The sequence below is a fragment of the Erinaceus europaeus genome, chromosome 10 (assembly GCF_950295315.1).
Source record: "Erinaceus europaeus chromosome 10, mEriEur2.1, whole genome shotgun sequence".
Lineage (NCBI taxonomy): Eukaryota > Metazoa > Chordata > Mammalia > Eulipotyphla > Erinaceidae > Erinaceus > Erinaceus europaeus.
The window spans coordinates 23,226,878-23,250,494 of NC_080171.1; the positions used below are offsets into that span (position 1 = coordinate 23,226,878).

The 23,617-nt window shown below is 40.5% G+C and overlaps 1 protein-coding gene across 1 annotated transcript in view; it reads left to right on the forward strand.

The window, feature by feature from the left end:
* RORB (RAR related orphan receptor B) overlaps window positions 1-23,617 on the forward strand; it is a 240,089-nt gene that overhangs the window by 169,263 nt on the left and 47,209 nt on the right. The window contains exons 3-4 of the mRNA XM_060199296.1: window positions 5,011-5,152; window positions 17,849-18,223. Coding sequence (XP_060055279.1) covers window positions 5,011-5,152; window positions 17,849-18,223 — 517 coding nt within the window. The remainder of the gene's footprint in view (window positions 1-5,010; window positions 5,153-17,848; window positions 18,224-23,617) is intronic.

Consider the following 23,617-nt stretch of genomic DNA (forward strand, 5'->3'; position numbering starts at 1 on the left):
TTTTGCCTTCAGGGTTATTTCTGGAGCTCAGTGCCTGCACCATGAATCCACTGCTCCTGGAGGCCATTTTTCCCCCTTTTGTTGCCCTTATTGTTGTAGCCTTGTTGTGGTTAATATTGTTATTGTTGATATCGTTCGTTGTTGAATAGGACAGAGAGAAATGGAGAGAGGAGGGGAAGACAGAGAGGGGGAGAGAAAGACAGACACCTGCAGACCTGCTTCACCACCTGTGAAGCGACTCCCCTGCTGGTGGGGAGCCGGGGGCTCCAACCAGAGTCCTTAAGCTGGTCCTTGCGCTTGGTGCCACATGCACTTAACCCGCTGTGCTACCGTCAGACTCCCAAGATGTGTTCATTTTTAAATAATGAGAGAGAGAGAGAGAGAGAGAAAAGTACTCACTCTGCTCTAGCACATGCAGTGCCAGAGATTGAACCCAGTTCTTTTGACCCACTGAACTTGACTGCAACCATTATGTTTTTGATCAAAGCAGCAAGTAAAGTGAATCATTAATTTAAGGTCAATAAAGTGAAGTGAATGCGGCACAATTATAAACTCTGAGTGAAGTTCAGCCTTAGTCTTAAGTGTGAGGGCAAAAGCTATAGCTCAGCAGAAGAGCACAGGACTTGCTCTGGTACATATTCCAGACTTGAACAATGCACTGGTCACTATCAATCACTCTCTCCTAAATGAAAAATAAACTAATGCAGTTAACAAAATACAAGTAACTGTTACATGGTGTTGTGTGAAAAAAATGATATCTTAATAATAGTACTCAAAAATGTAGTTAGTTTCTTGAATTTAAACTAGAGGGAAGAAAACTAAGTAAACTAGTATAAAGTGGAAGAGGGCTGCAGAGTAAAGAATGACCTGGGACTGGGTAGTGGCACACCTGGCTGAACACAGGTTACAATGCAGAAGGACCCTGGTTTGAGCCCCCAGACCCCACCTGCAGGGGGAAAGTTTCACAAGTGGTGAAGCCGGTCTGCAAATGTCTCTCTGTCTCTCTCTCCCTCTATCTTCCCCTACCCTCTCGATTTATTACTGTCTCTGTCCAATAGATAAAGATAATTAAAAATTGGGAGTCTGGCGGTAGCGCAGCGGGTTAAGTGCATGTGGCACAAAGCGTAAGGACCCCGGTTTGAGCCCCCGGCTCCCCACCTGCAGGGGAGTCGCTTCACAGGCGGTGAAGCACGTCTGCAAGTGTCTGTCTTTCTCTCCTCCTCTCTGTCTTCCCCTCCTCTCTCCATTTCTCTCTGTGCTATCTAACAATGACATAAATAACAACAATAATAATTACAACAACAATAAAAAACAAGGGCAACAAAAGAGAAAATAAATAAATATAAAAAAGATAATTAAAAAGAGAGAGAGAGAATGACCTTAATATATTAACCCAGGGGCCAGGCGGTGGGGATCCCAGTTTGAGCCCTGGCTCCCTACATGCAGGGTGCAGCTTTATGAAGGACAAAGCACCTGCACCTCTGCAGATGTCGGTCTTTCTCTCTTCTCTATTTTCCCCTTCTCAATTTCTCTCTGTCACAGCCAATAAAATGGAAATACATGATCTCCAAGAACAGTGGATCCATAGTGCAGGCACTGAACCCCAGTGATAACCCTGGAGGTAAAATGTGTGTGTGTGTGTGTGTGTGTGTGTGTGTTTGTGGGTGTATTAACCCATCTACATAGTGATCTGCATTAGGGAGGTGATTAGTGACAATCCATATCTAAGATCTAGAGTTGAGGACGGTGTTATTTGCCTTAATGTGATGTTTAACTCATCAAAACCAACAGAATTACAAATCAGCCCTTTTTTTTTTTACTTCCATGGAATAAGTTATCATTTCTTCTGAGAAGCTGGACAATTTTCTTCTGAAACATTAATAATTTAAGAATCAGAATCCTCTACAGAGAAAGCACTTCTAATACTCTGTTGGCCTATCAGTCAGAACTCTGGTCTAGTTAACATAGCATACACACACACACACACACACAGACACACACACAGACACACACACACAGAGACACACACACACATACACACACTCATACACACACACACAGTTTTGGCTAATGCCAAATGAAAATGTTTTGTGTCTTCATGGCATAAGCTCTATTTGACAATGTCTGCTTTTAAAATGTGTGACTGGGTTCACATTAATGAGCAAGACATTTTGAACAGTAATTTCCTGATGATTCAACTGCTGAACAAACATATTTTAACAGGTCAATAGCCAGGAGCTAATGTGTAGTTTTCTATCATCTTTTTAAAAGAGGAATATATATTCAAAGAAATTTTGCTGCTCCCAAGCATACTTTGAGGTCTTAGTGAAATGGCATTGTGCACCACATTATTTTTCATTTCATGGAAAAGCCCACATTTGCAAATATGCCACGTTTTTCTGCAGATAGAAAATTCAAGAAATCATATTCAGACTAAGATGTCAATGTCGGCACATCTAGTCCCAACCTCTGAATTTTCATAATACTGTTTCTGAATCAATGTAAACAACCCATTTAAAATGACATCAATTCAAGGTTGTGCACTTATTCAAATTCCCATTCATTCAATAAAATTTGAAACAGAATCTCTTTTTCATGCCAAAAACTTCATTTGTGATAATGAGCAACAGATAAGCAAGAAATGCCTCCTAATTAATGCCAAATTAGCTTTAAATTAGGGCGGTAGCTGTGACTTCAGAAAAGCTTTCTCCGTCAACTTTTTGCTGAATGGCACTAGAGTATCCAAAAACTGAAAAAAAAAATCCAGTTATTTCTTAAAATGTAAATTAAAAGTCATCATTAATCAAGGCTGAAGAGCTGAGCCTATGCTTTCTGACAGTTTCCAAGGTATATAAAATATAGCATTCCAGTCCCTAGGGGCTTGGATTTGATCTCTATTTTTAGAGACTTCATAAATGTATTCAAACTGGACAACTGGCTATTTCATTCTGCCACCACTGGTCTATTAAATAAATAACATACGTGGATTTTGAAGGACAAAAATAACCTTTGTGGAGTAGCTTGGAGCCAACAACCACAGAGCTCATTGATGCTCCTTCTCTCTGAGGTGATAACTTGGTCACACACCTCCATTTCTGATGTCCTTCACAAGGTTGGTAGGTTTTCTCTACATTGCCTTACTTAGCTGCAGTGGAACTTGAGAAAAAATGAGAAGCAGGCTCATCTTGATTCCACTATTGTATAAATGTTTGACTTTTTTTAATGGTTTTTCTTTTTTCATTATTTTTTACTGAGCGGTTAATGATTTATCATACAGTTGTTGACACATGAGTACAATATTTCATCTCACCATGATAGGTGTTTGCAAAATACTCCCAAATTAGGTCCATCATCGTGTACCAGGACCTGAAACCACCCCCTCACTCCCCTAAAATCCCTTTTCTGCCTGCCTCCTCTAGAGTTCTTTGCTTTGATGCAGTCCAAGTTTTATTTTGTGTTTCCTCTTTCTGTTATATCTTAAGTTCTGCCCTTGAGTGTTTGCTTTTATCATACTGTGTTAAGATATTTATCTTGATTAACGAGTTTTTGTTTTTGTTTTTTGGAGAGTAAAACACAGAGGAGAAAATGAAAGAAAGCAAGAGACAGGCAACTGAGGCACTACTCTCCAACACTTGTGAATGCCTCCTCCAAACACACACACAAACACATGTGGGGACTGGGAATTGAACGTGAATCCTTGTGCATGCAAACACATGTGTTCTACCTCATGAGCCACCACCCAAGCCCCTGGTTGTTCAGTCTTTTGGTGATATCTCAAATTTTGTGACCAACGTGATTTCCTCACTAGTCTCAGCCCAGCCCTGCCCTACTCTGCCCTGCTGTTGACAGGGAAACTCAGAAGATGTTTAATACAAATCAGCTGGCCTATCTCAGGCCTCACAGTACAATGGCTCAATTGGACTTCCCACACCAGAACTTTTCTGGACTAACGCCTTACAAATGGAGGCAAACTTTCTTTGGATCTAGCTATCTTAGCTCCTACTTGCTTAAGGCACTTTGTAATTTAACTAGACTGTATACAGTGAAGAAGAATGAAGAGGGATTAGAGGAATGAAGAGGGATTAGAGACACTGATCAAATGAATGAATGCACTGATGCACTGGAGAAAATGCTTTTTCCCCCTTAAAGGGTTTTTCTGTATGACAACTAATGCAGGTTCTATCCAAATAATTGGGGGGGGGGGGCTGAGCTGCATATTAATTTAAAAGGGTAGCATTTGGACCCTAACTTCTTTGTATTGAGAGCCTACATATTGCTATAACTTGACATCAAAACCAATGATAGTTTATGTTTTCTTGTTTTAACTTATTGAACAGCTGACATGGGTTATTTTCTTTACTCAAAGATGTGGTCATTTATGATGTACATCACTGACAAAAAAAAACTACTTCTAAATTTATTTTGGCCCTATCTCATAATTTAAAAATAATTAAATATTTGGGCCAGGGAAATAAATGGGCATCAGAACACAGAAATTGTAGGCCTCAGCCCCAAAGACCCTGTATACAATCCCCAGCACCACCACATGCCAGAGTTGAATGATGTCCTGCTCTCTCTCTGTCTCTCTCTCTCTCAAATTCTCTGTCATAAAAATTTAACTTCTCTGTATATCTCCTTTGTCATTCACCCTCTATCCAGAAAAAAACGGAAGAAAGAATGCCTACTGGGCAGTAGTAGACATATGATGCAGGTCCAGAGCCCCAGAGATAAGCCTTCTCCTGGTTGCAAATAATAAATAACTCTAAAATAATAATAATAATAATAATAATAATAATAATGAAGAATGTCTCCAGTGAAGAATGAATGAGTGAATGAATGAATGCTGTCTCAGCAGACAGTTCATGCTTTTTTCAGAATAACAGCCGTAGCCAAAGAGTTTTCAAAACATAAGTTCAGTGACGCCCACCAGAGAGTATGTGAGTATGGGGATGAATGATCACCATTTCCTTCTGACAGATCTGCCTCTCTCCTGTCCTCCTCTCCTTACAGGGATTTTTCCGGAGGAGCCAGCAGAACAATGCTTCTTACTCCTGCCCAAGGCAGAGAAATTGTTTAATCGACAGAACCAACAGAAACCGTTGCCAACACTGCCGACTGCAGAAGTGTCTTGCCCTGGGAATGTCGAGAGATGGTAAGGCCCTGTCTTCCAATTTCTCAAAGACTTTTAAAAAAAAATTAATTTAATTTATTTATTATTGGATAGGGACAGAGAGAAATTGAAAGGGGAGGGGGAGATAAAGAGGGAGAGAGACAGAGAGACACCTGCAGACCTGCTTCACCATTCATGAAGCTTTCCCACTACAGGTGGGGTCCAGGAGCTTTAACCTGGGTACTTGAGCACTGTAATGTGAGCACTTAACAAGGTGTGCCATGCCTGGCCCCAACAATGGCTTTCAAATGCACACTTTGCTGGAAAAGTTCTAGACATGGAAATGGAGGAGGAAAGGAAAGAGAACCTGAAACTCAGGGAATTAAAACAGAGGAAGGGGACATAAGAAAAATAGTGTTGCCTATGAATAAGAAGACCTGAGAATCCATCATGAAGCAGCCTATACCATGGAGTTGAGGTGAAGCGAAAGCCACCTGGGCTTGAACTGAACAGTGGCTGACCTCCTGTCCGAGTTTGCTGAGTGACTGACAGGTCTCCCGGGACGTCAGAGTTCCAAAAGAAAAGTGAAAACCTCATCATAGGGTTGGAGAGAAGATACAGTGGTTCTGCAAAAGATTCTCATGCCTGAGACTCTGAGGTCCCAGGTTCAATCCCCAACACCACCATCAGCAAGAGAGCTGAGAAGGGCTCTGGTTCCTCTATTCTCTTCTCTTCTCTTCTCTCTATTCTCTTCTCTTCTCTTCTGTCTCTGCCTCTCTCTCCATCCCTCACTTCCTCTCTCCCTCCTCTATGTATCTCTTTTTTTCTCATAAATAAAATATTGAAAGAAAAGAAAACCTCAGTCTCTGGCACCCAGGTGCATTTGGTTCATTTTTGGCTGATGCACAAGTTGCATAATGTATGGAAAGGGTATGAACAAACAGCCTCCTACAAGGTGTAAAACAAATGTGTTGTATTGATGCCAGGTGGTGGTACACCTGGTTAAGAGCGCATGTTGCAATGTACAAGGAACTGGGTCTGAGAGGAACACCCCTCTCATCGTCTCCATCAGTGGCGGGAGGGGGGCATTCACAAGTGATGAAGCAGTGCTGAAGGTGCATCTCTCTCTCTCTCTCTCTCTCTCTCTTTCTGTTTCTAGCTCTCTCCCACTCTGTCTCTATCAAAAATTTTAAAAAGAGTAAAAAAGGAAAAAAAAAAAAAAAAAAGGAAAAAATGGCCATCAGGAAAAAAATGGCACTTGGTTGTGGAGGCACCAAGCCTCAGAGATATCCCTGAGGACAATGAGTAAATAAATAATAATAATAATAAATTAGAATTTCGTCTATTCTGTACTATAGGATAAAGATGGCAAATACTGGAAACCCAGATATGAAAACACATGTTTAGGTGATGCTCTTAGAATGTGATCCAAGCATGCAATCTGTCTTCCCGCCCAACCTGAGTAGTGGCTTGACTCCCCAAATGAAATGCTTAGATTAATTAAAGAGCAGAAATGAATTAAAAAGAACTTCATCAATAGTTTGCTTCATCAATAGTTTATGGTTATATAAACATTTCTGTAAACCAGTTTTTACCCTGCTGGCACTGGTTACCACACTGATACCTCTGACTGTGAATGGATCCTCAGCCCTGGGCCATTTCTCTCTTATTTCTAGGATATCCTCAGGGTCTGATTCAAAGTAGAGACCTAAATGTTTGTTGAATGAACAATGGAATTCTCTTTTACCTAGAGCCAGAGACAGAGGCAAAGCCCCTGATATTTGTTCTCTTTATGTGAATCACTGTGGAATCTCTTCCTCTGGTCATATTCCCTTTAATGAAGTTCAAGGTGGGGTGGACCAAAAACACAGAAAGAGAAAGATACTTCCAGTCTTAAACAAAGATACTTTTTTGTCATTTGGATATATTTTTTTCCTTAATATTTTACTTGAATTCCCCAAGAACTTATACCCTGAAGTCTTTCTTGCTTTTTCTCTCATTTCTCACACACCTAAACTTGTCTTGCACAAAACTATACCAGTAAGTTGTCTTTCCTTCTTTCTTTATTTTACTTCATATAACAACCACTGGGTGGTTTTACTCATATGTGGAACATAGCTAACTGAAGCAAGAAAACTTGCAATAAAAAACAGTAACCTGTTTGTCTCTTAGACTTTGGGAGAACAGAGGTGGAGAGCCAGAACTTTGCTGGCTGGTGTGGTGACTTACACACACACACACACACACACACACACACACGCACACGCACACGCACACGCACATGCACACAGATGTGAAACTAAAATCCTCAAATATTACTATTTGTAAACTACTGTTAAATAACTAAAGGTTAAAACTGCCCAAAAAATATAAGAAGAATTTAGCTAGAAAAAAAATTTTCTAACAGCACTTCAGCTTTTAAGTAACTTCTAAAACTGCAGATAGATCTCCAAAAATTTTTATTAACTGATTTTTTTGTTCTCTTATTTCCTTTTCTGTGTTTATCAGCAATATAAATATACTTCTAAGGTATACTTACAGCACTGTGGGCTCCCACATAGCTAAAATGGAAAAGGCAGATGACAGGAGTTATTTGTTCATATTATGTACGAAATTAAGTTGATGATTTTTCCCATGTTTTCTTTTAAGCACTTTTTTTTTTTAGCACAGTTCAGCTCTAGCTTATAGTGGTATTAGGAGACTGAACCTAAGGAGCCTGAGGCACTAAAGTCTTTTTGCATCACCAATATGCTGTCTGCCCAGTGATCTCCCCCATTTCTACCATAAGGATGCAACCTATGAATTGACAGTATCAAAAAAGACTCATTCATCACTCTACTAAAGAGGGAATCATTAAGTTTTGTCTTTACTACTCCTTCCTTTAATACAAGGAAGTGTCTCTTCTGGAAGGGCAGATCAAGTGAATCTGTGCTGGGTGATCGAATCATGGCTAAGGGACGTACAGTCTGAGGCAGACTCGGCAGCATCAACCCCTGAAGGAGATAGTCTTGTATTATAGAGCGAGGCATAATCTTTTCCAGGGAGGAAGAACTTTACTGTAGCCTGTAAATACCTCTGCAGTTAAAAGCAACATGGAGTCATGGTGAAAGGAGGTGGACCACAGAAATTTGGTGGGTGCAGTGTGGAGCTATACCCCTGTAATCTAATAATCTTGTAAGCGATTATTAAAGCACCACTTACTAAATAGAAAAAAAATAAAAGCAGCATGGTACCTACAGATTCTGGACATTAAGGGAAGTGGTTCGTCTTAATTTTAGGTCTAGAGACAATCCTGAACCTACCAAGGTCATCTTTTAGAATGTCTTCTAGTCCTACCTTATGTCAAACTCAGAATAAACAGACAGACATGTTCAGTGGTAGGACTAGTGGCTGATAAAGAAGAGAAAATAGAATGCAAGAAAAAAATAAATGTTCTAAGGGAAAAATATTTTGAACATGTTATATAAAGAAAATTTGATCCCAACCTTGATTATAAAGGGTACCTGTACCAAATAAATCATACTAACATCACAGAAATATAATAGATCATGTCTGTTGATAAGTACCTAGTATCTGATAGTGAAAGATTAAGAATGGGAGGTAGTATTTCTCCTTGCCTGTAGGTTTATTACACCTACCTTCTACTAATTATTCAAATAATGTTAATGTGTTTTCATAGTGGTACAAGTTGCCAAGGTAAAAAGCTTTAACACCCAAGTTCTTTCTATGCATATCAACTCACCTTCCTTAAGATATAAGAGAGAAAGGGGAGACAGCATAATGGTTATACAAAAGTCTTTCATGCCTGAGGCTCCAGAGGCCCAAATTAAATCCTCTGCACCACCATAAACCAGAGCTGCAACTGTATGATGTGAATTGGCAACTTGTTTTTGATATTTTTATTTGGTTTCTATCAGTTATACCTGACTCTAAGAACATTTTCTTCCATACCTGCTATTTCTTCCATCACACTGTTAGTTGGAAATAATGGTGCAAATCACTGGACTTCCATTCTTAAATTTCCATTTCTATAGATTTACTATCTATGTTACACATATGAGCAGACAACAAACAGCAATAAAAAACTGGTTCATATTTAACTTAGGGGCCAGGTGGTGATGCACTCAGTTAAGCACACATATCACCATGCACAAGGATCCAGGTTCAAGTCCCCACTCTCCACCTACTGGTGGGAAACTTCATGAGCTATGAAGCAAGTCTGTAGGTGTGTCTCTTTCTCTCTCCCTATTTCCCTTTCCCTCTCAATTTCTCTGTTATGTCAAGTAAAAATACAATAGAAAGAAAAAAATGGTCACTAGGAGCTATGGATTCATACATTCATACTGAGCCCCAGTGATAACCTTGGTAGCAATTAAAAAAAATAATAAAATCATCCTACTTGGAAAATGTATGTGTGTTTATGTGTATAAAATAGTAAAGGTGTGTGAATTATGAATGTGAAAGAGAATTGAAACCTACTAAATCTCCACCATTTTCTTTATTTCTTTTTATTTTTTTCTGAACTCTCTATAAATGTCAGCAGTGGGAATCTTCAGTATAAAATGTTTCATGTGTTACTACAAATAAACATATTAAAAAGGGGGGGGGGAGGACTGGATGACCTTGCCCATAGATGGGCTCTAAGAAACAAAGCGAAGAACAATATAGAACGAATTATCAGTGGACTAGAGCCTATTGGACCATTAACAGGCATTTTATATATGTCCCAGTCTCTTGGTCCTATGGATAATTTTGGCAAGAATAAAGCCTAAATGGCTTGCCTCTATGAAAAAAAAAATGATAGCTGTTTATATATTCCCACATATAGACAGATTTCACAGATTATGAATTTTATTATCCAGAACTGTCCTTATTTTTTTTTCTTTTTACTAAAGCCCTGCTCAGATACTGTGCCAGGGACTGAACCTGGGATGTTAGAGCCTCAAGCAGGAAAGTCTGTTTACATAACCAGTATGCTATCTCCCCAGCCCCAACCACCCTCAGAATTGCTTTTTCAAGATGGCACCTATTTCTCACTATTTAAAATCACCTAGGAATTTCAGGGTGTAAAATCCATTTATTTTGAGACACTGTATTTCAGGTCATCAAGAGCAGCCTGTGGTGTGTGGTCCCTATTCTGAAAAGCACAGAGAACATTCCTGTCATCAGAAAGCTCTACTAGAGACGTGAAGGGGGTGTGAGAGAGAAAAAATATATATTGAAAGGAAACTGGGGTTCAGTAGCTTGAATCAAACATTTTCCGTAGGGCTTAAAGACTATTAAAAAATTATAAAAGGTATATCCTTGGCCAAGGAAGTGACACAGCACTTCGGTCCTAGGGTGGGTGCCAGGACAGCTCAATTCTTCTCTATCCTTCAACCTCTCCTACCCCCTTCCTCTTTCCCTCCCCTGCTCCCTCTCCCTCTCCCTCTCTCCTTCCCTCTCCCTCTCTTCTCTCTTCATCTCTCTCTCCCCCTCTCATTGTCAAGTGGCAGAAAAAATAGGAATCTTTGAAGAAGCTATGACTTTCACAATTATCTCCAAAAATCTTCCATCCCATTTAGGAAACTACAATTCAAAGAAATACGAAAATGTCCAATGCTCTTTGTTAGTGTGGGATCAGAGTAAGAGTGAAGAGAGGATATCATGAACAAACACCATCATCACTGAATATTTATAAAGCTGTTGGGATGTACACAGAATTGTCTTTGAGAGCTAGCAGTTTAACAAGAAGCTGTTTCTATACTAAAGTGAACCTCATCAACAGAATAATTTACATTTCAGAAGGGCAAATATTTAAATATACGCTATTCTGATTAATGAGTAGTTGTAAGAAGGACAATACTTCAATATATAATGACAATCTGTTTTTTTCAGAGGTCTATGAATTCAACAAATGTATTTATAATTAGTGATGAGAAATTTTATGTCCAATTTGTTTTTATCACATTTGGTAAATTTTCCCACATATGTCACTACTGGCATTTCAAAAGACGGAAAACTTAAACAAAATTGTTGCTAACAAACAAATGTAAAATTTATTCTAAATCATACTATAGTGATTGCCAGCAAAGTCCTTGATTGAGGATGATACCTGAAAGTTCCAAAATGTGCTGGAGCTTTGTTCCTTTCCCTTGCTCAAATGATTCAATGCATCAATTTTGGGGGGGAAAGCATCACTAGTCACCCTTAAACATTCAGTTATTTCCCAGGGCAGAGGTCTTATTTCACAGTTAGCTTTGATAATGAGATAAATGGTTGGCAGCAGAAATCTGAGCCTCAAAATGATGATTAGTGTGGCCTGAGAAATAATACAGCAATACTGCATACCATGTGCTCTCATGAGGACCTGGGTTAGAGCCCTGTACCACACAGTCCAGAGTGATGCCTTCATTCATTTTCTCCCTCTCTCTCTCTCTCTCTCTCTCTCTCTCTCTCTCTCTCTCTCTCTCCCTCCCTTATTCTCTCTGTCTCTCATAAGTGCATATGTTTTTAAATAGTAAATATGAAACATTGAGGGATTTTTAGAGAGACAGAGGAAAAGAGAGAGCAAGAGACCTGTTTCACTGCTTGTGAAGCTTCCCCATGCAGGTGAAAACCTGGGGATTGATCCTGGGTCTTTGTACACTGTAATGTGTGCACCACCACTGAGCAAATAATTAATTTGCTGTCAGCTCCGAGTTAGTTTGTGCCCCTGCTGTTGTAATTGCCTTTGCCAGGGATGTCTGCTGTGACTCAGCTATTTTTCCCTATTTGATCTCTGGGCAAGGTAACTTGAGCATATCTTTTTCACAATGAGATGGTGTCACAAGCCATCTTAGAAACTGTTTCTGTCACATGTCAGTGGTAGAGCAAGATGCTTTTACAAAGTGAATGGGCTCTGTAATTCTGGAAGTGTGTAGAAATATATAAGAGGATGTATCTTCCATCTACTTATAGTGTGTAAAGACATCCAAAGCAAGGATCAGGGGCTGGGCAGTGGCATACCTGGTTGAATACATGCATTACAACTGTTCAGGGATCTAGGTTCAAGGCCCCTATCTCCACCTGTAATGAGGAAAATTCATGAGTGGTGAAGCAGTGCTGCTGATGTCTGCCTTTATCTGTCTTAACCTTGCCCTCTAATCTTAATATTCCTCTGTCCTATCAAATATATATTTGTGTATACATATATAGTACATATACAATACATATATATGGAAAGGATCTGTGGAAAGGGATTTAAGAGAAAACACAGAATTATAATAATAGGAAAAAATATTATTAGAAGACTTTCCATTTTCAATTTTCTCCCCAGCACACTTAAACAAATGTAAAACTAGTCTACTAAAATAAGTCAGATAGTAGACTTACCTCTGCCAAACTGGAAATCCTACCATAACAGTGGATATGAACTTTTCATTTACCATGGTCACTACTATATCAAAAAGTGACTTTGAATTACATAGGTAAATGCAAAGGACAGAGACTAAGCAGATAAAGGATTGCCACATTACTTTCTCAGAGGGGTGGTGTGAAAGTTCAGAATCAAAATTTAACCCAGTTTATTTTTTCTTTAAAAAAGTGTTTTTCTCTAGTAATTATATATAGTAAATACTTGGAAAGCTAAAATATAAAGAAGCTGCAGAGAAAGTGTTCCCTGAAACTCACTATAAAATTCTACACAGACAAAAATAGAAATGCCACTGTTAGTGGTAAGCACAGAAATTTGTGTCTGAGAGATGGTTTCTAATAAGGACAGTGTCTCCGCAAAGTTAAAAAAACAATGGTTTAGATGACTCACAATCCTATAAAAATGACAGTTGAGGTGGAAAGGGGAGTTTGTTCTTAACTAAACCTAACCAGGTTGAGTGTCTTCAGTCCAGTCAGTGGTCTTTCTGGATAATTAATTATCACTTCCAGCATCAGACAACGGGAATGTGGGTTTTGAGAGAGATTATGGGGAAATAAAATTACTTTGAGTGGCTCCGTATCCATCCTTCACAAGCACAACCCAGTGGGCAAGTAGGGGAACAAGTCCAGTCCTGAAGGGAGTACCATACCGCCATTTATTCCTGTCTCTCAGAGCCCAGCCCCAAAGCCATTTTTGAGGAGGCAGGAATGGGGGCTTCATTTTAGCAACCAGTGCTGAGATAAAGTGTGGTGATCTGCACCAACAGAAGAGAAAAAAACAAGTAGTGAAGAAATGTTGGAGTGAGCACTTTAAAGCAATACATTGGCTTTTCATTATGTTCACAAATGGCCAGAGACTAAACCCAGAAACTAGCCCTGATTCTTTCCTACTCCTCCTCCTCTCCTCAGGCTCCCTCCCTTTCTCCTTCTCCTTCTTCTCCTCCCTCCTCCTCTTCCTCTTCTTCTACTTTTCCTTTTCTCTCTCTCCCTTTCTTTTCTTTGTTCCTTCTTTCTTTTTTTCCCCAGAGCACTATTCAGCTCTGGCTGATACTTTTGAGCCTCAGGCAGGAGAGTCTCTTTACATAACTATTATGCCCTCTCCCCTACTTGCCCTCCATTTTCTTCTGTCTACATTCTCCAAGTGAGTTCTCAACACCCAGGCCCATAGGGATACTGAAAAATTAAAAAATCAATTTTAAAAAAAGCTCTGAGGGAAGCCCTCAAGTTTGCCCTAATCCTACCCTAAACAGGAGCTGAGCAGCATGTTTCATCATTCAGCTGAGACAGCCCCTTGACTGGGATATTCACAGCCTAAAATGGAGGTTGGCAGCTTGTGAGGAAAAAAGTCAATAGCCATAACAGCCCAGGAGATTAGACTCTACAAGAAACAGTGTACTCAGAGAATGTGTCTGAACATTTCTCTGTCACATAAGCCAGAATGAGAAAAACAAATACCAGGTGATCTCATTCATTAAGAAGCAAGAACAGGGGGCAAGGCAATGCACACTCCAGTGAGTAAATGTTACCATGCACAAGGAGACTGGTTCAAGACCCAGATGAAGCAAGTGGGCAGGTGTCACTCTTTCCATTTAAAAAAAATTTCTTTTTCGGGAGTCTGGCAGTATTGCAGCGGGTTAAGCGCTCGTGGCACAAAGCGCAAGGACCTTTGGAAGGATCCCTGTTCGAGCCCCTGGCTCCCCACCTACAGAGGAGTCGCGGTGAAGTAGGTCTGCAGGTGTCTATCTTTCTCTCTCCATCTCTGTCTTCCCCTCCTCTCTCCATTTCTCTCTGTCCTACAACAATAAAACAACAAGGGCAACAAAAATGAATAAATATTTAAAAAAATTTTTCATTAGTGATTTAATTTTGATTTATGAAATTACAATATAAGAGGGGTACAATTCCACATCGCCCCCACCTCCAGAGTTCTGGGTCCCCAACCCTTCCATTATAAGCCACAACAATTCTTCCAAGGTTGCAGATAAGGGTTAACTATTTTTTCTACAACTATCTATCTATATTTGTATGTATTTGGCCTTTTATTTTTTATAGGTCCCATCTTCCTTTCCAAGTCACACATACACCTACTATGACATCCAAATGTCCCTCCCTTTTTCTTCCTCTATCTCCAGTTCCTGATGGAGTTGGACTTCAGAGCCCTCTTATCTATCTTCTTCCCACACCATACGAGGAGTAAGGATCAAAATTATTGTTGAGGGAGGCTGGGTGGTGGTGCACCTGGTTGAGTGCACATGTTACAGTGCTCAAGGCCCTGGGTTTAAGTCCTCAGTCCCCACCTGTAGGGGGGGAAATTTACAATGGTGAAGCAGTGTTGTAGGTGTCTGTCTGTATCTACTTCTCTATCTTCCCCTACCCACTAGATTCCTGGCTGCCTCTATTTAATAAATAAAGATTATAATAAAAAATGTTGGGGTGCAGAAGGTGTGAGCTCTAGCTTCTGTAATTTCTTCTCCACTGGACATGGTTAGCAGGTTGATCCATACGCCCAGCCTGCTTCTATCTTTTCCTAGTGGGGCAGGGCTCTGAAGCAGTGAAATTCCAAGACACATTGGTGAGGTTGTCTGCCCTGAGAAGTTAGGATGGAATCATGATAGAGTTTGCAACTTGGTGGCTGAAAGGTGGCAAGATAAAAAGTGGGACAGGGGTTGGGCGGTAGCACAGCGGGTTAAGCGCACGTGGCGCAAAGCGCAAGGACCAAGAATCCCACTTAGAGACCCCGCTCCCTACCTGCAGGGGAGTCGCTTCATAGGTGGTGAAGCAGGTCTGCAGGTGTTCTGTCTTTCTGTCCCCCTCTCTGTCTTCCCCTCCTCTCTCCATTTCTCTCTGTCCTATCCAACAACAAACGTCATCAACAACAAAAATAATAACTACAACAATGATAAAACAACAAGGGCAACAAAAGGGGGGAAAATGGCCTCCAGGAGCAGTGGATTCATGGTGCAGGCACTGAGCCCCAGCAATAAGCCTGGAGGCAAGAAAAAAAGTGGGACAAAATGATTAATGAACAGGAAACAAAAAGTAGGAGTACAGCAGATAATAATGGGGATCTTAGGGTACAACGAAGCTAGCAAGTACATTTTAGGCATGTTCCAAGGGGCCTATGACTACAGTAGTTTTTCGTGAGCTTGATAGATAACATAGAGTTAGACAACAATATTGTCTGAGAAAATGGTGTCAGACCCTGGGTCCATGCTCCCAGAGGGATAGAGAATGGGAAAGCTATCGGGGGAGGGGGTGGGATATGGAGATTGGGCGGTGGGAATTGTGTGGAGTTGTACCCCTCCTACCCTATGGTTTTGTTAATTAATCCTTTCTTAAATTAAAAAAAAAAAAAAAAAAAGAAAATGGTGTCAGAGTAGAGAAAAGGGCTAGAAAGCTGGATTAGGGCAGAGAGTAGCTCCCATTCTTGAAAAAAAATCCATGGATAAAATTAACTGTTTATCTCATCCACCTGATCCATGAGATCTATATCACATAAAAGCCTGAGTAACCTCTGAGTCCCTACTGATCTGAGCTTGAAGTTCATGGCCACAGCCAGAAACATAGCTGGCTGTGCTCATTTCAGGACCAGTGTTTCTTGAGTGGAAAGGCAGGATGACCCAACCTCCCTTTGGAGACTGGGGCAGTCCCACCATTGCTGCTTTATGGTGAGAGCAAGTTCCTGGGAAGACTCGCAAGAGGACTTATGCTGATGTTCCTGATGGAAGTGACCACTGATGGTGGAGAAAGGGATCCATCAGAAGTCTAGGCCCATCATATTTGTGTGGGAATCCAAGGATTCCCTGACTAGGGCCCCAGGTAATGGAGTACTGCGGCACTGACCAAAAAGGCCATTATTAAGTGAGTTAGTCTCTTGACCTTATCCAACTTTTGTAGTCTTCTCTTTCTCTCTCTTCTATCTACCTTCCCTCTCTTCATTTTTCTCTGTCATATCAAAATAAAAAATACAAAGATAATTTAAAAAATAAGAAGCTAAGACAGAAAGGGAAAGCATAAGGTGAGATTGGTACTCAGTGGAGAATACTGCACCAGTGCAAAGGACTCTGAGGACTGAGAGGGAGGGTGGAACACTCAAGTCATAATAGGTGTAGGTGTGACATAGAAGGGAAATGAAGGCAGACCTATAGAAGTGAATAAAACTGGGCACAAAGGTATATAAATAGGTAGGTTGACTGATTGACTGATTTAGATATAATTTTCACCCATATCTGTGACTTTGGAAGAACTGTTGCAGTTTTTGCTGAAGAAGGGTGGCATGTAGAACTCCAGTGGTGGGACTGGTGTGAAATTACACCCCTACTATAATTTTGTAAGTCACTCATAAAATATATTTTTAAAAAAGAAAGAAAATTAGGTCAAGGAGAGCACTCATTGGTGTCACAGCTGAGCAAAACCCAGTTCATTCTCTGGCACCCTATTTAAAAAAATAACAAGTACTATTTAGTAGTTGGGGGACAAGGTTTGAGGGTTTTTACTTCATGAGTATATAAAAGGAACGATGTTGCCTGGTTTGATAATGGCAATGAGAAAGATGTGTTTGCTTTCCTAGTTGAGACTTGTTTTTCACTATGCACTTAAATCAGTGTAGACACTATGCACTTAAATCAGTGTAGACACCCATGATGGGTTATAGTTCTAGGAGTCTGTGTACCTCAAGTTCAGGGACAGTCACCCTGGAACCCTTGGGTTTGAGCTATTTAATAAAAATGATAACCATCGAGGAGGTGGGACGGATGGGGGCAGGGGTGCATGAGGCACTCAGTGGAGCTCACCTGTTACCAAACACAAGGACCCAGGTTCCAGTCCCTGGCCCCCACCTGAAGAGGGAAGCTTCAGGATCTGCAGATGTGTCTCTTTTTCCCTCCCTCGCCATCTCCTCTTTTACAATTTTTATCTGCCCTATCAGATAAAATAGAAAAAAGAAAATAGAAAAAGAAAAAAAAAAAGGCTGCTGGGAGTGGTGGATTCAGAGTGCCAGCACCAAATTCCATCAATAACTCAGATAGCAATAAAATTGATGATAGATGATAGATAGATAGATAGATAGATAGACAGACAGACAGACAGATAGATAAATTGTTGTGGGTGTGCAGGTGGTAACACAACTGATAACATGCAAAAGTTACCCTGCACCAGGATCCAGGTTCAAGTCCCCACTCCCCACCTGCAGGGGGAAGCTTCTCTATTGGTGGAGCAGTGCTGCAGGTCTCTCTCTCCCTCTCCTTTACCAATTTCTCTCTGTCTCTGTCATCATCAAGATTAATAAATTGCATTTTTATAAAAAGAAGAGCGCTAACAGGTGCCACTGTCTGCCCCTGTTCACAGCTGTGAAGTTCGGGAGGATGTCCAAGAAGCAGCGGGACAGCCTGTACGCAGAGGTGCAGAAACACCAGCAGCGATTGCAGGAGCAACGGCAGCCAGGCACAGAGGCCGAGACCCTGGCCCGTGTGTATGGCGGTGGTCTAGGTGGCCCAGCAGGTGGACCTTATGCCAATGGGCACACCACCCACCTGCCCAAGGCCGACGGCTACTATGGCCTGGACTCCGGCCAGCCTTCCCCTGACCAGTCAGGGCTCGACGTGACTGGGGTCAAGCAGATCAAACAGGAGCCCATCTACGAACTGGCTGCTGTGCCCGGCCTGTTTCCCTGTGCTGGCTTGGGGGCGCCCCCAGCGGGCACAGCTAGTGCAGCCGAGATTGGTGAGTGGACAGCGCTGGGGGCAGGGAGGGCGGTCTGCTGCCTGGGGCAGTCACTCTGCCCAGGGTGCCCAGGGCTTCTGCTGGGAAAGCTAGTGGGATTCAGAATACAACCTGATACACTGCAATGCAGATGGGAATGGGAGTGAGGGTGGGGCTGGAGATGAGGGTGGAGACAGAGATGGGCATGGAGATGGAGGTGAAGATGGGGTGGAGGTGGAAATGGGGGTAGAGACAGGGGTGGAGATGGAGGTGGAGAGAGAGATATAGAGATGGAGATAGATATATAGAGATCAAGAGAGAGACAAAATGAGTTGGAGGGGGATGGGAACAGACAGACATAGAGATAGAAAGATAATATACAGAAATGAATATTATATTATATATACACATATGTATGCATTTTGTACATGCATGATATGTATTACATAAAATAACTATTAGATATATGATATGCATTCCTGACCCCTGAAAGTCTATTTCAAGCAAAGGAAGAAAGAAGAAATTATTAATAGAAATAAGCTATCTGCAAAGAACAGCTGTTATCTAATGAAATAGGGTTCCTTGCTAAGATAAAAGTGGTATTGGTATAAATGCTGTTTATAACGCAAAATAAACAGCATAAATGTTGCTTGTTTGCTTGCTTCCAGACACTGTTCAGGTCTGCTTAATACTTGATCTTGAACCTGGGATTTTGGAGCCTCAAGAAATGAAAGTGTTTTTGAATAAGCTTGATGCTGTTTCCCTAAGCCCTCATAAATGGTTCTGCACAAGACTCTCATGCCTAAGGCTCCAAAGTCTCAGGTTCAATTCCCTCACACCTCCACAAGCCAGAGCTTAGCAGTGCTCTGTTAAAAATGACAACAATAATAAATAAATGCTACTTAAAATGAAATAGCTGAGGGATATAGAGACAGCCTATAGTAACTCAATGAATGAGATTCCAACTCTCCCTCTAAGTAACTGAGTACGAATATAAGCAAGTGATACCCGTTTGTTTCTTTGTAAAAGCAGAAGAGTAGACCAGAAGAGCTCTACATTTCTTGTACATCTAAATTCAGGGTAGATTTTGGGTTATTGGTGGTGAAGAGTGTAGTCTGAAATATCAAAGCAGCAAACACGTTCATTCTAAGGGTAGTGGCATCAGCAGCCTCATCCTCCAGCTGCTCCAAAGTCTGTTGGTCTCCAAGAAATGCTCTCCAGGTGGAAATTATTCTAGCCTGTCTTCTCACTTTTTGCAACTTTACTTTTACCTTATTGAGTTCTAGCACCTATTGTCTAACCAGTTCATGTCACTAACTACCATAAAAGTGTTGATAGAGATTTAACACATAACTTTCCAAGGTAGTAGTGATACATGTTCAAAGTATTGATAATTTAGGGGTTGGGATTGTGTTAGGGGCTCAATTATGTGAGAATGCAGGACTTGTGTGCCTGAGGTCCTAGAACACCACGCTACGCCAGCACTAAACAGCACTGTGACCTCTCTATCTCTGTCCACTGTGGGGTTGGTGGCACACCTGGTTGAATGCACGTATTACAGTGCACAGGGGTTCGGGTTCAAGCCCCCAGTACCCACCTCCAGGGGGAAAGCTTTGTGGGTGGTGAAGCTGTATTACAGTTGTCTTTCTGACTCTTCCTTCTCTATCACCCTCTTCCCTCTCAATTTCTGGCTGTCTCAATCCAGTAAATAAATAAAAATAATTTTAAAAAATTTAATGCCTTTGGCTATACCATGTTTCATTGCAGTATTCATTATAAAGCAAGTCTTCAGATAGCATCAGACAACTGAGTGTTGTTTTGTTATAACACTGATGAGAAAAAATAATCCTCACTGAGTTAAATGAAATAGAATCTTTTTTTTTTTTTACCTGGGTCATCAGTACCTACACAACAGCTCCACCATCCTAGTGGCCATTCATTTTCTTTCCCTTTATTCTGATAGAAATGGAAAGAAAAAGAGAACAGAAGAGAAAGAAAGAGATGGGGAGGGGGACATCTGCAGCACTGCTCCATCACTCTTCAAGCTCTCCTTCCCCCTTGAAGGTGCTGACTGAAATTGAACCCTGGTCCTCACTCCTTGTGTGGACCTGGTGTGTGCTCTTCCAAGTGTGCCACCACCTGCCCCTGAAGAGTTCTTTCATTATCTTGGCCCTCAAAGTCACAGTTTCCAAGAACCTACTCAGGACATTGAGTTAGGAGTCAATGTGCTTGGGAAAGGTATCTACAGCTCAGGAAACTTCAAGTTAAAACTGAGGTCACCTGGCTCTGTGACCCATTCATTGTTTTAATTTTTTTTAATTATCTTTACTTATTTATTAGATAGAGACAGCCAGAAATCAAGAGGGAAGGGGTGATAGAGAGGAAGAGAGACAGAGAGATAACTTTAGCCCTGCTTCACCACTCGTGAAGCTTTCCCCCTGCAGGTGGGGACCAGTAGCTTGAACCTGGGTCCTTGAGCATTGTAATGCATGCACTTAACCAGGTGCACCACCACCTGGCCCCCTGTGACTCATTCTTTGAGCTGGCACAAAGTCCTCAAGACCAGTCCACTCATCTTTGAAAAGGAGAAAGTATTAGTTCATAAAACACATGGTTTATTTTATGTAGTGGAATGGAATGAGTTAGTGCTTTTAAGACAGACCAATTCTGGCTCCAGTGAATACTCAGAAGCTCTTAGCTGTTATTTTTTTGTATACCATGTGCTTAGTCACCTTCTCTATCTAAACTGTGAGTAGGAGCTGAAAGCCTGCAAGTGCTTCAAATAAAGTAGTTGTGAACATATAATTAAATGCCTGCCATATGTATCTTGGCTACTTCTACCATCTGGCTGAAGAAGAATTGATGTAATAATTATAAAACCTGAAATGTTTCTCTCCCTCCCTCTCTTTCTCTCTCTCTCTTTTAGCAATTTAGCATGTGACCGTGAGTAAAAAAAGTTGTTGACAAAGTACCTGTAATGACATTCATAAATGAAAGACATACAAAAGTAAACTTCACTTGTAGCCAAGAAAAACAAATTCATTATGATTATCATTGTTGTTTTTTTCTTTTCTTTTCTTTTTATTTATTTAAAAAAAGGAGACATTAACAAAACCATAGGATAAGAGGGGTACAACTCCAAACAATTCCCACCACCAGATCTCTGTATCCCATCCCCTCCCCTAATAGCTTTCCTATTCTTTATCCCTCTGGGAGTATGGACCCAAGGTCATTGTTGTTTTATACTTAGCTTTGTTTTAACCATATCACAGGCATGTTTAGTTTTCACAAGCATCTTATTAAATAAGTAATAATGCCATCCCCATTTGACAGAGGTGGAAACAGAGGGCTAGAGGCCTCTCATGACTTCCAGGGTCCTCTGTCCACTAAATGGTATTTAGACTCTATGCCAGAGAGCCTGACTTCACAGTCTTTTCATCTGCCCACTCGCCTGCTACCTCTTGTGATTTCAGCCCCTACAAGCTGCATTGTCAACCAGCCTTCTGATTGAGTCTCTCAATCTTTCCAAGTGGACATGTTTAAAGAAAAGAAGAAATATGGGTCATTTTTTTCACTTTATCCTTCCTTACATTGAATTGCTTATCTCTGCTGTTGATTTGGATAGCACACTTAAAAGTGAACTGAAAAATAAAACTAAAAAGAACTCCAGAATTATTTCTGTGTGATTTTAGAATTTATGAAAGGGTCAGAATGATGGCTCACATGGAGAGTGAGCCCGCTTTGTCATGGGACAAATGAGCCTGGTCCAAGCCTGGCCTCCATCACAGCGAGGGAAGCTTCAGTGCTTTGGTGTCTCTCTCTGATTTCCTACCTCTGTCTCTTTCTTTCTAAATGAAAAAGTCAACAACAAATTATATATGTACAAATTATATATGTACATATGCATTACATGTACATATATATGATATATTTTTTTTAAAAAAATACTTTAGAAAAGAGAACTATAGCCAAAACTGCTAAGTCGGGATAACCTTAGGCAAGTTTCTTTTTGTCTCTGTCCTTCAGTGTGTCTGTACTAATGAATTTGGACTAAATAATCTCAGAATTCATCCAGATTTTCTCCACAGACATTCACACCCTAAATGAACTAGCATATTTTTTCTTAACTAGTCCAAGATGTCATTAGCCATTAGAGACATGGAGAGCTGCTCTAAATCTAAGTGGTTTCCTGTGTCAGACTTTTCCAGACACATGTAAACTGCCCTGCTCTCCAATTTTCACAGGCTCCTAAAATCCTCCAGTGTCTTGGTTCACATGTTGTTAAGACAGCAATGCCATCTAGTGGACAGGGCTCCTTCTGTGAGGGTAGAAAACACACACACCAATGACAAGCTACAATGTTAACACATTATTCTTTCCAAAAAGAACTGCCACTAAAACACAAGTCTGTAACCCTATCTTTGTTCAGAAACGTGTTGGTGCTACAACATGGTAGTAAAAAGCTCTACTGGTTCAGGTGAGTTGCCTAAGTTCAAAGCCTGGCTGTGCCTTTTCTCAGAGGAAATCTCTAAACCTCTCTGAATTATCAGAACTTGATGAAGATTTATTTTTGTAGAAAGAAAGAGATGAGAACACTACTCTAACCATATGCAGTGCTCAGAACTAAGTAAGGCCACTGGTTTCCAAAGTCAGAATGTAGCTAATGAAAGTACGGGTTCCTGTCTGCAACTTGCTAAGAGAACAATGAGATGAATTCTACTAGGTCCTTATTCTAAGACTGGGTTCTTCCTATATATTCTTAAGCAGAGATTTAATAGTATTCCTTTTGAGTTCTACTTATGAAGCCTACAATTTTAAAAAGTATCAAAAATAGAAATAAGTTGTTTTGTTTTGTTTTGTTTTGTTTTGTTTTTGTCACCAGGATCATTTCTAGGACTCAGTGCATGTACAAAAAATTCACCACTCCAAAAAAAAAAAATTAAAAAATTCACCACTCCTAGCAGCCTTTTTTCTTTTGTTTTTTCTCCTTCTCTTTCTTCTTCTTCATTTCTTTGTTTTTCTTTTTCCATATATCCAAAAAGAAATTGAGTGGAAGAGGACAAGAAATGTGGAGAGAGACAGAGAGATACCTGCAGCACTGCTTCATCACTAGTGAAGTTTCTCCCTTCAAGTGGAAGCCTAAAATTTGAACCCCTTTCCTTGCACATGGTCATATGGGTGCTTGCCCCAAAATAAGCATTTTAAAAATCACCTATTAAAGAAGTTGAGTTTTAGTATAGTGATTACCAAAACATTGCTTAAGTATAGTATTTGATTCCATCAAAGCTACATAGAAACAGAATATATTGTAAATGCTATATTGCTTGGAGGACTTCAGTAAAAGCTGATGATATTTTAGTTGTTATTTATTAGAAACTCCAAGGAAGCTCTGTGGACCCAGGTGGCACCTTTAAT